The 14,949-nt window shown below is 41.8% G+C and overlaps 2 protein-coding genes across 2 annotated transcripts; both read left to right on the top strand.

Annotated features, from left to right (window-relative positions):
- Window positions 1-6,767: 6,767 nt before the first annotated feature.
- Window positions 6,768-7,474, top strand: LOC125220559 (armadillo repeat-containing protein 6-like). Its single transcript, XM_048122721.1, has 3 exons — window positions 6,768-6,975; window positions 7,061-7,321; window positions 7,416-7,474. Exons 1-3 carry the CDS (start codon window positions 6,825-6,827, stop codon window positions 7,472-7,474), a joined length of 471 nt encoding a protein of 156 aa, XP_047978678.1. The 5' UTR covers window positions 6,768-6,824.
- A 676-nt stretch (window positions 7,475-8,150) lies between these two features.
- Window positions 8,151-10,123, top strand: LOC125217591 (armadillo repeat-containing protein 6-like). Its single transcript, XM_048119109.1, has 4 exons — window positions 8,151-8,272; window positions 9,005-9,112; window positions 9,606-9,784; window positions 9,865-10,123. Exons 1-4 carry the CDS (start codon window positions 8,222-8,224, stop codon window positions 9,986-9,988), a joined length of 462 nt encoding a protein of 153 aa, XP_047975066.1. The 5' UTR covers window positions 8,151-8,221; the 3' UTR covers window positions 9,989-10,123.
- The last annotated feature ends 4,826 nt before the right edge of the window (window positions 10,124-14,949 follow it).

The following is a 14,949-nucleotide window of genomic DNA, read 5'->3' as shown; positions in this document are numbered from 1 at the left end:
GCTCCAGTCCTTCCTTGAGGTATTCACCGTCTTCTCTAGGATGCCCTTAATCTCTCGATTTGAGATTTCAGCCTGCCCATTTGACTGGGGATGATACGGAGTGGATAACCGATGGTGGACTCCATATTTTCTCATCGGCGCTTCAATTGTTCTATTACAGAAGTGAGTCCCTTGGTCCGAGATGATCGCTCGGGGCACGCCATATCGGTTGAATATATTGGCCTTTAGGAACTTTGAGACTTCCTTCGCATCGCTAGAGCTTGTAGCCTTGGCCACTATCCACTTGGACACGTAATCTACAGCAACCAATATATACGTATTTCCATACGATGATGGAAATGGGCCCATGAAGTCCATGCCCCAAACATCAAAGATCTCGCAGACTATTATAGGAGTTTGTGGCATCTCATCTCTCATAGAAATCCCTCCGGTCAGTTGGCACCTGTTACAATTCTGGCAAAACTCATAAGCATCCCTATTCAACGAAGGCCAGTAGAAACCGCTATCCAGAACCTTTCCTGCCGTTTTCCTTGGGCCTAAATGGCCACCACATGCTAGTGCATGGCAATGGTTTAGCACGTCTCTTTGCTCCCACTCTGGAATACACCTTCTTATTACTTGATCTGGACCCATCTTCCAGAGGTATGGGTCATCCCAAAAGTAGTACTTGGAATCGCTTTTAATCTTCATCCTCTAGGCCCTAGTGATCTCTTGTGCGGTAGGTAATTCTCCAGTAACTAAATAATTCGCCAGGTCAGCAAACCAAGGCTCGTCATTCGGCTTGCCTTTCCGTTTCTCTGACTCCTCGGGCCCAGTTAATGCTAACACTGCTACCCATCTGATTGGTCTAGTGGATTCCCCTAAGTAATACAAGTGCTCCTCTGGAAAAGCATCGGGACGGCTTCCTCATCTTCTCCCTGGGTAATTCTGCTTAAATGGTCAGCCACTCTATTCTCGGTTCCTCTTTTATCTCTGACCTCCCAGTCGAACTCTTGCAATAGCAGCACCCATCGGATTAGCCTTGGCTTTGATTCCTTCTTGGCTAGAAGATACTTAATGGTTGTATGGTCAGTGAACACTATTGCCCTTGACCCCAGTAGATATGGCCGAAATTTTTCAAATGAGTACACCACAGCCAGCATCTCCTTCTCGGTGGTGTCATAGTTCTTCTGGGCCTGGTTGAGAGTCTTTGAGGCATAAAATATGACATAACTTTTTCCTTCGATCCTCTGGCCTAGCACTGCTCCTACTGCAAAGTCACTCGCATCGCACATTACCTCGAAGGGATAATCCCAGTTGGGTGTGCGGATTATCGGAGCTGTGACCAGACGATCCTTGAGCAGCTGGAAGGCTTTTTTACACTTATCATCAAACTCAAATTCTACCTCATTCTGGAGTAGTCTTGTTAGGGGTTGAGCGATCTTTGCGAAGTCCTTAATGAACCTTCGGTAGAACCCTGCATGCCCCAAGAATCCTCGAATTTCCTTCTGATTCGTTGGGTGTGGAAGCTTAGAGATCACCTCCACTTTTGCTTGATCTACCTCGATGCCCCTCTCAGATACAATATGTCCCAGTACTATCCCTTCCTTGACCATAAAGTGACATTTCTCATAGTTCAGCACCAGGTTCTTCTTCCTGCATCTCTCCAAAACAATATCTAGGTGCCCCAGACAAGTCTCGAAAGAGTCTCCATATACGGTGAAATCATCCAAAAAAATTTCTATGCAGTCCTCCAGTAGATCCGAGAAAATGCTCATCATGCATCGCTGAAATGTCCCAGGTGCGTTGCACAGACCAAAAGGCATTCTCCGGTAGGCGTATGTTCCAAAGGGGCAGGTAAATGTGGTCTTCTCCTGATCCTCCGGATTGACATATATTTGGAAGTATCCACTGTAGCCATCTAGAAAGCAGAAGTATTGCTTTCCCGCCAACCTTTCCAGTATTTGGTCGATGAAGGGTAGCGGGAAATGATCCTTTCGTGTGGCCGCATTGAGTTTTCGGTAGTCTATGCACATTCTCCACCCCGTGACTAACCTTGTGGGCACAAGCTCGTTGCGGTCATTCTTGACTACTTGTATTCCCGATTTCTTCGGCAACATGTGAACAGGACTCACCCACTCACTGTCGGGAATGGAGTATATGATTCCCAGGGCCAGCAGCTTCAATACTTCCTTTAAGACTTCCTCTCTCATGTTGGGGTTGAGTTTCCTTTGGAGATCCCGGTGTGCCTTGGCTCCTTCTTCTAAACGAATATGGTGCATACATAGATCGGGGTTGATCCCCACTAGGTCAGATAGAGTCCACCCTATTGCTTTCTGGTTCCTCCCCAGCACTTCCAATAGCTTGACTTCCTGCTCCTGGGTCAGAAGGTTGTTGATTATGACAGGCAGAGACTCGCCTTCGCCCAAGTAGGCATACTTCAAACCCGGAGGAAGGTTCTTCAACTCTTTCTTTGGAGGGGGTACTTCAGGTGGCAACGGATTCTTCTCCATTCCTTTCTTGACCAGCTCATCCAACTTTGGCAACTTTTCCACACTGGCCAAATGGACTGATCCCTTGGACCCAGTGGATCCGGCCTTGGCACAGAAATCCATTATTGCTTTTGTGATTTCCTCATCAGTTAGCCCTTGCTTAATAACTGCTTCACACCATCCCGCAACCTCTTTCCTCATAGATTCAGTCATCTCCGAGGTGTCAGCTTGTTCCTGCAATAGCTCGGTCTCAAGAAACTCCTGGACCAGGGGGTTAATCACATCAACAAAATGGAGGTTTTCCACGTCAAGTGGTTTCCTCATAGCTTCATCAATACTAAAAGTGAATTTTTCCCCATTGAAATCTAAACAGATGGTGCCATCAAAAACATCAATTATAGTCTTAGCGGTCCTAAAAAATGGTCTTCCTAAAAGAACGCCACTAGACTCAGCAGTTTCGTTTTCACTCATCTTAATCACATGGAAATCGGCAGGGTATAGAAAATCATGAACTTTAACTATCACATTTTCTAACACTCCTTCAGGGCTAATGCATGATCTATCAGCTAACTGTATCACCACTTTCGTATCAGTCATTCTTGCTCCTACCAGTTTTTTATATATGGAAAGCGGTAACACATTAATAGATGCACCTAGATCACACATAGCATGTTCGACTCTGACACCTCCTATAGTGATAGGTAAGGTAAACATACCTGGGTCAGTTTGCTTTGACGGCATTATCCTCTTTTGAATTACTGCAGATACATTCTCCCCGATCACGATCTTTCCATCGGATTTTGCCTTGCCCGCAATGAACTCCTTAATGAATTTGCTGAACGGGGGCAGCTTCATAGCCTCCAGGAACGGGAGATTGATCTCCAGCTTCCCAAAGATCTCCATGAAATCCACGGGGTTGTCCTTTTTCTTCTTGGCATCCCCTCGGTAGGGAAAAGGTTTAATCCTCTTTGCTGCGTTTGTCGGATCTTCCTTAGAGGGCCCTCCGCCTCTCCTTTCTCTTTTTCAGTTTCTACCTCAGGCTCCGGGTCTAAGAAAAATGGGTCAGCCATTCGAGGTAACAATCCTCCCAAGTCACCGGCTTGGATATCATCCTCTACCCTAACTTCTTCTTTTTGCTGGACCAGGTGGATAACATCCTCGCTCATCGGCACTGGCGTTTCATCATTTACCTTCAGCTTGGGTCCTTCATATGCTTTCCCGGATCTCAGGGTAACTTGGCTGATATTTGTCCTTTCTGGTGGTTTTACTGAGGCTGGAATCCTTCCTTCATTTCCTCGCATGTCGCTCAGTAGACGTTGCGATCTGAGATAATTGCTTCGACATCAGATCCATTGCGGCCTTGTGTTCCTGCTGAGCATCCTGGAGCTTGTGGACCACGTCATTGTTTGCCACCAAGTTGTTTTGCATGTGCTGTTGAGAATTCACTAGGTCATGGACCATATCATCCAGATTCCTCTGGGTCCGAGAGTTCTGTTGACTGTCACTTGGCCCTTGACCATGATTTGGTCCACCCCCTTGATGCGGGTGAAAGTTTCCTTGACCTCCTAGGTTATTGTTGTACTGATTCCCTGACCCCTGATAGTTGTTGTTTCTCTGGTGTGGGGGTACATATGAGATTCCCTGGTTATTTTGGTTCCTATTGTTCCAGCTGGATTGATTTCCTTGACCTCCCTGACTCCAATTACCTTGTGCTCCTTGATTCCAGTTGCCCTGCCCCTCTTGATTCCTTCCGGACCAATTAGGTTGGTTTCCTTGGTTTCCTTCTGAGTTAGTGATCTGGAGTTGAGGGTTTTGATTCCCCTCGGACCACCTGAAGCATGGATTGTCCCTCCATGGAGCGTCTTTGATTCTCCACTGGTTCCAATTGTTGCCTTGATTATTTTGGTTCCAATTTCCCACCACATTTATATGGGCTGGACAATCCATCCCTCCTTGAGATCCGCAATAATTGTAACCATCCTCTGGACCCAGTGCTTGTTTTTCTTTCTCTGTTGGACCCGGTGAATCGTTCTTCCCTAGGGCAGTTAGAATAGTCTTCTCCAGCTGCTCCATTCTAACATCCATCCTTGCATCCACTCGGGCATCCATCCTCTCTTCATTTTGCACTGTGACTGCATCCGCACTTCCTCTCCTTAGGATGGTACAAGGTGAATCGTATGCCTTTTTTGCATCAATTAATCTTCCCAGTATCTCTCGGGCCTCGCTCACCTTTCTCTTGGTGAAATTTCCTCCACTAGCGGTATTCATCAGATCTTTGGACTCAGGTTTTGCCCCTTCATAGAACAGATAGTAGGTCTTGGCTTCCATCATCCTATGGTTCGGGAAAGCATCGAGCAGCCCTTTAAATCTGGACCAGTATTGGCTCAACGATTCATCATACTCCTACTTGCATTCCTGGATCTCCTTCTTAAGAGCATTTGTTTTGTTAGAAGGAAAAAAGTAATCCAGAAATTCCAACTTGAAGTCCTTCCACGTATGGATCGAATCGGGAGGCAACCTCAATAACCACGTGTTAGCCTCCCCCTTTAGCGCAAACGGGATCGCGCGTAGTCGGTAATCCTCCTCTGTTGCATCGTTGGGCCTCTTCTGAATACTGCAAAGCTTATTGAACTCATTGAGGAATTCATATGGACACTCATTCCTCCGACCCGAGAAATTTGGTAGAATACCCAGCACATTAGTTTTGATGTCGATCGCCCTCTGGCGCTGGTTGGAGACGATGGCCTGGGCAGGCTCGCCATCTAAATGGGCAGTGAGCCAGCCGATCTCTGGGTCGTCGTCGCCTGCGTTGGCCATGCTCTCAACGCTTTCCTCCTCTGTTTCTGAGGTTGACTTTGGTTCCTTCTTAACTGACGAAGTTGACTCCTCGTCGCTCTCCGAACTCAGGTGAACTGGATCCCTTGTTGTAAGCCCCGATCTGGTGGTAACTGGGAATATCGCTTCCTTGACCCGCCAACTAGTCTGGGCGCTCCTCCAACCAGGTGAGTTGTTCCAGTGTCCGAACCGGTAGCTCCTGTTCATAAACTGAAAAAAGAAACAAAAGAAAACATAGTAAATAAACCATTTACACCAAAACATTCGCAAACACACAAATAACACCATGCATTCCCCGGCAACGGCGTCATTTTGACAGGTCCTGAGAGTGCAGTGCAGGTGCACCTGAACTCAATAACTCACATTAGCGCCCCAAATGCACAGAATTTTAACCCTAAACCAATGCATGAAACGAGCTTTATCAAGTACTACTCTAAATTTGGAAGAAATATTGTGGAAAGGTGTCATTAAGAAAATTAAAAAAATGGAAGAATGGGAAGGGATTAATAAAATTGTATCATTGATGTATTATCGTACAAAACTTTTGGGCACGAAGTGTGTTAAATAATTTCCTTTATTCATACCTCGCACGGATTATAGGATTTGGTACGAATTTCGTCAGCTGCGCAACGCGCTGGGGATATACTAGATCATAGCAAAATTAATCAAAATTTAAGTTATAGATGTTAATATTTGTAATGAATATTATGTTATCTATAATAGTGTCATAAACATAATACAAAACTTAATACAAAACAGATAGAATTTTGCAATAAATGAAATTTCCCCCCAAATAAAACAAAGTACAATATTTGACTAATTTCATTTATTCATACCTCGCAAAGATTAAAGTGTGACACATATATTTCAAGTTATGAAGTAGTGAATTTGAAGAATGTTGTCATGTGCTTTTATATGTAGTAGTACTATAAGTCGATAGTTTACTTTACAACTATTCTGAAGTAATTTCAAAGAATTGATATTGTATTAATATTGTACATACAACATCATATTTATTCTTAAATATACAAAAATAGTAACTAATTCAAGAAAGTAATATGAGTATGAAAAGGTAAGTGGAATGTGAGGCCTATCACCAATTATGGAATATTCCAACCGGGACTCCTAAAATGGGACACCCAAAAGTAGTAAACCGGGACTCTTAAAGTGGGACGGAGGGAGTATATATGTATTCTCCATTGACAATTCAGTAATAAATTATAATTGTAATTAAATGAATACGTAATAAATTATTCATATCTCACACGAGTTAGTATATGATTTACTACGAATTTTGTCTTGTCTGTTGCGCAACGAGCGGGGATATACTAGTTATAATGAAGCCTTAAATACTCAATTCCCCTCTGTCGCGGTTTTATGGGCTGCTACGAATTTTCGCGCAAACCAAAAATTTAGCCCAAACCCTTTCAATATGATCTCAGCCCGCTAATATTCAAATTTCTAAATCGCGAATCACCACCGCTACTCTCTCTCTCTCTCCCCGATCGGCGGCACAAGATGGCACCGGCGAAGGCGGCAGCGCGTACAGTTTCACAGAAAGCCTTCGACGAAATGGTGGAGGAAAACATAGAAGATCTCGGCATGGATCCAGCTGAAGCTCTCAACGACGCTATCCAGACACTCACTCTTCAAGGCGTCGATCTATCCGGTTTGTAACTCCGACCACACTCAGATTTCTTCACTAGCTGCGGGGACTACATTTCTCACTCATTTTTGTTTTTAATTTTGTCAAGGAATTGTGACCTCCGTACCAGGAGAAAGTAATCCAGTTATCGAGTGTTTGGGGAAATTGAGAGAGGAAAAGCCATTGCCGGAAGCTGTTGAATTATTGGATGAGTTGAGAGTTTTGTGCGGAGATAAAGAATCGGGAAACGCGGCAATTGCGGCCAAAAATGGAGCGGTGGAGTTGATTATTTGTGTTTGTGCAAAGTTCCGAGACGAGTATCGCCAGGGTTTGGCTTCAGGATTAAAGGCATTGGCTTCCGTTATTCACGGTATAGACTTCTTTGCCATAATGTTTGATCTAAAGGAACTGAACTATAAAAAAATTTAAGAGTTCTATGCACTTTTATGAGCTTAATCTTGTAGATCCAACTGATCCACAAGCATTATTGATAGCAGACATTTGCCTCTCGGAATTCACTTAAGTTGGACTTAAATATACACTGATAATATGTTTAGGTATTACTCCTTGGCCTAAGCTCCATAAGATCAACACTAGGGTAGCCCAATATAAATGGACGTAATAGCATAATGTGGATTGAGTTATGAAAGGAAAGGTTACACTATAGTTTAGGTAGTTTTTAATATGCGGTTCCATACTCCAATTGGAAATAGTTCAAAAGTTTGAGTATCATTATGTTATGCAACAAATCTTTTTTAACTTGACACACTTAGGGGCTATTCGGTTTGCAAGATTATATCTCGGGATCAAATATGTATTGTGTTTGGTTCATGAGATTGAATCTCACAACTTAATTCTAGACGGATAATCATGTGATAATTAGTCATAGCCACCCATCCAACTAATTAATCTCCCACTAGAATGAATTCCAAATACATTACATGAATAAATGTAGTTCCATTTTCAAGCAGTTGACCTCCTTATTTAAAAACTCAAATACTCAATTCTTACTGCCCCCCCTCCCTCGACTCAAAAAACGAAGAAAAAATTGTTAATTTCAAAATTTAGCTAATTAAACTTAACACCCTTTAGATTGTACCAAGAATGTGGCTTCTGGTTTTAAGAAGCAGAAAGATAGGTTACTTCATGTTGAATTTTTATGCGTATCTTATTCACTCTTACTCATCTAATATTGCAGGATGAGATTTGCAAGTCCGTTTCTCATGTTGGGGGTATAGATGTGATTCTAAGGTGCCTTGATGATAGTGGTATGCAGGGAAACAGTGCTGCAGCAAAAGCTCTGTGCTCTTTGTTGTCTAAGGTGCAAAAATTTCACCATACATGACTATATGAGTAGTGATCAATGCCAGGGGCATTAGATATTGCTGTTGGGCTGGCATAATGTCCTATATACAACTGGAAATATATTAAGAAATCTAAATAGAAAACCTTGTAGAATTGTTTATGAATAGTTTTAAACACGATATAGTACAAATGCAAGGTACTCTCTACATCCTTTTAACTCTATATTAACTGAAGAGGGTTATGTTTCCGATACTTGGTATAAACATGCGACTATGCCAGTGTCTGAACTTTTTTTGTACTTGTATTGCCAGTTTGCCACCCTTGTTGATTCTAATTGTTTATCTGCATTTTGCATCACTGCACATCATGCATCAGTCTAAGATTACATTTTAGTAGGATACCTTTAGCAACCATCAATCGTATTTGATAGTCTAGCGTTTTCTGATGGTGCTAATTCTCTGTGCTTATAGTGCTGCAAATGTTACCTCCTGTTCTGTTCTCAAAGGTAGTGTTAGGCATCTTTTTTATGTACAGCATATCCCGATGCCATTCCTATTTGATTGCCATTTTAGGATTTTCTATAATATTTTTCTAATAGATATTATCTCTCTCCGGCACCAGAATTATTTCTCACCATCTTTGCCTAAATTCGTTTCATGTCTTTGTCCATCTTCAGTTTGATAGATCCTCTATAGTTTTGTGCTGGTATGGAACTTTGAAGAATGTCTAATATTATGTGTTTGATTAGCTTGCAGGAAGTGATGTAAATAAGAACCTTATTGTGGAAAAAGGTGGCGCAGATAAGCTTGTTAATCTTTCAGCGAGATTCTCAGATGATCCTTTGGTGCTGCAAGAAGTAAGTATACAACTTGCAGCCATTGAAAAAAATGCTTGAACCCAATATATCTGCAGTATGCATTATACAATATGTATATCATATATTGTATAGCATGCATTATACATACAGTAGAGTAGTAGATAATGGAAAGATATTATATTTGGTGGAATGGACTCCATTTGGGTGTAATAGAGGGAGATTCATTTATACCTTCATTTATAGATGGACTCCCTACTTCAAAGTTCATTTGGTGGAATGGACTCCCTACTTTAAAGTTCAACCCCATGGTCCCCCCTCCCCATCAAAAATATAAGAAAAGAAGGTAGAAGGATAAAATTTAAAAAATGACGAGCATGGAAATGAAGTGCGAACAACCAGACGTTATTTTCAGTTTCTTATGCTTATGCATGCATCAATTCTCTGTGTTTTTTGTTCACTTAATATCTGTTTATGCTTAATTTAGAACTCAACAAGCACCTAATGCATCAGATTGTGTTTCCTGGACGAACAGGTCATGTCAATTATAACTACTCTATGTTTGAGGTCCCCAGAGAATGCAGCTCGTGCAATTGAATCTGGAGCTGGGGACCTTGCTATTCAAACTATGAAAAAGTTTCCTCAGTCGGATCAGCTGCAGAGGAGTTCTTGTTTTATGATCAGGAACCTTGTCGTTCGAAATGCAGAAAACAGGTAAATAGTTTTTCGACTCTGATATTCCTACTGTGATGATTACCATTGAATTTCTCAGATGCTGGCACTATGATGTGCAGAAAAATTCTGCTTAATAATGGCATTGAGCAACTAATCCGGAAGGCGAAGCAAACCCACAAGAACTGCAAAGCTGCTGCCACCGATGCTTTGAGGGATTTAGGTTTGGACAATTACAACTCGTGAGCTTTTTCACTGTTATTCCATTATCATATTCAATATTGCTTTGTTTCAGCCAATGTCCAAGAATTTCGCCTGTTGTAATTTCATGTCATGATCTCATCACATCTGTTTTAGTATATTGCAGATAGATATTTTGTATATGTTGGTATCGTGGTTCTTATTTTTTAAGTAAAAAACTTTATAATATTGTTTTTGTTAGAAAATTCTTTTATTAGCATCTCTACCTTGATCTCATCACATCTGTTTTAGTATATTCCAATATGCTTTTCCTTTCTTGAGGAAATAGTCTGTTGATGTTGATAACGCCCCCTTTTTCTCACTTCAAGTAACATATTTTTCTTTTTGAGATCTTATTCTGAATGGCACATTTTTAAAATAGATATATCAATTTCTTTAATTTATTTTCTCTTTTCTTATTCTTTCTTTATTTAACTCATAAATAATAGTACTATATAAAATTTATGCTAGATAAAAATTTACGGTAAAAGTTAATAAAGGGATACGGGATACCCCATTGGTAATGGTTACACATACAAGAGAGAGCTACGTGGTGGCTATCTTAATATTGTTCTTACAAAGTCGACTCCCAATAGTAGAAAGCGATGCATGAAACGCATATGTTCATGCGTCAAATGACTTACAATTAGTTGGTACAATTGCATTTAATTCATTCACTATAGTTCTATTGTTTTTAAATAGTATTCCCTATGTTTTATAGTAATAGTGACGTTTTTTTTCGACACCCGACTTAAGAAAATTTATGTTTAGTGAGTTAGATAAATAAATAATAAAGTAGAAAATGAAAAAAAGTTAGAGAGATGGTGAGAGAATAAAGTAAAAGAGAGTAAACTAAGTGAGAAGAAATGTGTATTTTTACTAAAAAGAAAAATGAATTCACTATTATGGAACGTACCAAAATGGCAAAAGTGAACAATCAGTAGGAGATGGATGGAGTAGTTATTATGATAAAGCATTTTTTTTTTGCATTTTCTTTTTCTATATCTATGTTATTTTTCTTAGCTTGAGTTACATGAAGTATTTTATTTTTATTTTAATGGACTACTAGTTAAAAAGACTGCGTTCTCTTGGGACAACTTCCAGCAATCGCTGGTCGTGTTCTGAGGCGAATCGTTGTTTCTTCGATGGTCGATGGACTCCAGCAGCCGTTGGCTGAGGCCCAGCGGACCGCTAGCTAACTCTTTTCCTCCAGACTTGATTCCAACTTTTTGATATCTTTTGAGGCTCTATTTTGCACATTTCTCACAAAACGTCAATATACCAAAATATATTAAATATGCAATAAACATACATGTAATGCAATTTTTGTTGGCAATTGAAACTAAAAATACAACATATAACTGTCCCACATCGTGTCAAGCGAAAACTGAAACTAGTATATAAGTCTCATGGATGCAGATGATGCCACAGGGCGGCGGGCAGGGGGTACCGGGGATGCAACCCGGTATGCAGATGATGCCCGGTTGGGGAGCCGGGATGCAGATGATGCCGCAGATGATGCAGGGTGGCAGGCGGGGGGTGCAGCCCGTGATGCAGGGGACACCGGGGGAGGGGGGCAATGTCTATCGCCCCAGTCTTGATTTATTGACTACATCTTCCCACACATCGACCCTAGTGGAGACTCAATCCACTGGAGATGAGACTTTCTCCTTAGAGGAGTTGTTGGAACGAGTCGATCGATACGATGACACTCCCAAGGATACATGGGGAGTCGGTCAAGGGCGGGGGCGGGGCGCACCGAAGAAGAAGAAGGGCAAAAAGGTGGTCGTCGCAGCCGACTGATGACGACAGCCCGACACGGAGGAAGTGGACGGATGATGAGAACGTCGCGCTATCCAAGGCTTGGGTGTCTTTTTGCGATGATCCCCACGTTTCGAACAATCAGAGGATCATCAACATGTGGGCTAAAATTGCAGGAGCCTACAAGAGGAATTGCCCGCAGAGGAAGACATACAACGGGGAGGAGTGTCGGAAGGGGTGGGAGCGAATCAGAGCTGCGGTCTCCCAATTTGTTGACTTGTACACCAACGCTCTCCGCATGAAGACCAGTGGCCAAACTGACGAGTACTGCAGGAGGATAGCGGAGAAAGCCTTTCCCGTGTCGTGGCTGTATAAGGAATTCACCTACTAGAACTGCTATCTGGTGCTGATGGATTCCGAGAAGTTTCGGGCGGGTGTCGATGCTGGCTAGCCAAAGAAGCAGCGGCTGAACTATGCCGGTGATTACAGCGGCAGTAGCGGCGGTTCCCACGACCTCCCTGAGGATGTTCAGGAGTTCTCGTCCCCTCCATTGTTTACTCACCGCACTCGCCCGGTTGGTCAAAGGCGGGCGCAACGGGCAACGAGGGGAGTCGCCCAGGGGTCCCAAGAGGTCCAGTCGGCATCCCCCCTGCTGGCAAGTCGCCAACCGAGCTCGCCTTCTGCGCGCGTAAAAAAACGCGTAAACAAATGCACAAGATCTTAGCTGAATGGAGGGAGGCAACTGACCCGTGGAGAAGAGGTTTCTTCACTCAATGCTCGAGAGTATGCGGGTCGATTTGGATGCCGCGCGGCACAGTTGGGAGGATCAGACGCGGGCTCAGATGCCGCAGATTTGGGGTCCCGGGTGGCGGCGAGGACGGCGGCGGCGACGACGAGAGTAGAGTGGGGTGGGGGCTCGTGTGTGGAAGTCCGGTTTTTTTATATTATGTAATTTTTTTTAGTTAATGTACTTTTTTTTATTTAAATAAAATTAATGAATTTTCCCGTATTTGTGTCGTAAATTTAATTCCGTATTTTGTGTTTTAATTCCGTAAATTTTTAGTTGTTTTTTTTTAATTTTGTTTGATGTGGCTAGCCTATGGCTTGCCTATTGCTTGTCCTGATGATGTGGCGGGAGATATTTTAGTGCTGACGATGTAGCAGGAGGAGTTTGTGGCTAGCCTATGACTGGCCTATTGCCATTGTGGATACTCTTACCATTACATCAAATCTATTATCCGCAATGAATAAATTCATTGCAATTCCTTCCCATTATTTGTTATTGTCGTTTGAATCCTAAATCTAATTAACAACTGTTCTTAGGTTTTACGGATGATGTAGTCGTTGCCCACCATGAGAGCACTTATTTTTTTCCCACCACGTGGGCGGCGACCACATCATTCGTAAAACCCAAGAAAAGTTGTTAGTTAGATTTAGGATTTAAACGACAATAGTAAATAATGGGAATGAATTTATTCATTGCGGGTAACATATTTGATGTAGTTGTAATGGACATGGAAATGTCCATTATGATTAGACCAAAGGTAATAAATAATGTATAATGTCTTTATTTTTCAAATTTTATTTTATTTTAGTATCACTAAAATAAAATAAAAATTAACAATTTATTGGGGTGGACTGCATGATCGTCGAGGTAACTTCCCGTTGAGACGGACCAAAGAATGCGGAGTTTGAGGCCGCCGGATTGAACTGTTGTTGGGAGAAGCCGTTGAACACTCGCATCGTCAAGACTAGAGGTCACCACGGTCCATGGTTCAAGAACCGCCGGTTCCCGGTTCGGAACCGCCGGTTCAGGTTCGGAAAAATGTAGAACCTGAACCGGCCCGCCTAGGTTCCGGCGGTTCCGGTCCTTGAACCGGTTCGGACACGGTTCAACGCCGGTTCAAGACCGGCGGTTTCCAGACGGTTCCGGGCCGGTTCCGATTTGGACCGCCGGTTCAAGTTTGTTTTTTTTTTTTAATTTTATTTTAAAAATTTATTCATTTATAGTACTTATTACAAATTACATCTTGTAGTTGTAGTCTTTTACTATCGAATAAATAAATAAAACGAGAATGACAATTGACAAATAGAGTAGAAGTCGACATTGGAGTTGGACAATTGGAATTTTATTGATACAATTATACGAATTTGAACGATATGTCGATATTACAAATACAAATGTTGAAAATTGAAATTACAAAAGAGTCAAAAGACTTAATACATAACATAATACATGCTTGTTAGCTTGTACTCCCTCCGTCCCACTTTAGGAGTTCCGGTTGAGTTCGGCACGGGTATTAAGAAATATAAAGGAAAGTTGGTGAAAAAATATAGTGGAATGTGGGTCCTACCTTTTTATATTAGTTTTATAATAAAATGTGAGTGGAAAAAGGTTAGTGGAATGTGTGGCCTATTACCAATTATGGAATATTCCAACCGGGACTCCTAAAGTGGGACATCCAAAAGTAGTAAACCGGGACTCCTAAAGTGGGACGGAGGGAGTATAACAATTTAAATAAAAAAAACTTGAAGTAAAAAATAATAAATTATAAATGTAAATAGATAGTATATATATATATATATACTCTTAGTCGGCGAATGAGATGTTTCTAGATAACTAAATTGAGGATACCTTTAGCAATTCAACCTTAATTGTTGAGTTTAATTTAACAATCAACAATCATAGTAGAATTGTCAAAGTCTCCCGGATTTAGTCTTATAGAGAAGTCTTCTTCACCGATTAGAGTATATACAAATACAATTAATATAATTGTATTTGTATATTTTAAAGTTGAAACAATTGAAAAAAAAAAAAGCCTGCCGGAACCGGCAAACCGCCGGTTTCCGACGAACCGCCGGTTACGGTTCTTCATTTCTTGAGAACCTGAACCGGTCCGTCGGAACCGCCGAACCTTATCCGGTTCCGAACCGTCACCGCGGTTCCGGTTCACGGTTCCGAACCGCCGGTGACGGTTCCGGGCCGGTTCGGTTTGGTGACCTCTAGTCAAGACAATCCTCGACGAGTTGACCAATTGAAAAGTTGTAACACCCGTCTTTTTAGTACCTTTTTCGATTAGTTTTGTTTTGAGAACGAGCGAGTGATAGACCTTGATTAAAATACCGTCTTCGTTTTGATTAGTTGCGAATGAAATTTTCGAATGCTTGTTTGGTTGTTGATTAATTGTGTGGTGAAAACAGTTGAC

The sequence above is a fragment of the Salvia hispanica genome, chromosome 4 (assembly GCF_023119035.1).
Source record: "Salvia hispanica cultivar TCC Black 2014 chromosome 4, UniMelb_Shisp_WGS_1.0, whole genome shotgun sequence".
In the NCBI taxonomy this organism is placed as follows: domain Eukaryota; kingdom Viridiplantae; phylum Streptophyta; class Magnoliopsida; order Lamiales; family Lamiaceae; genus Salvia; species Salvia hispanica.
The sequence above is the reverse complement of the archived record's forward strand: the minus strand, read 5'-3'. Positions and strand labels throughout refer to the sequence as shown.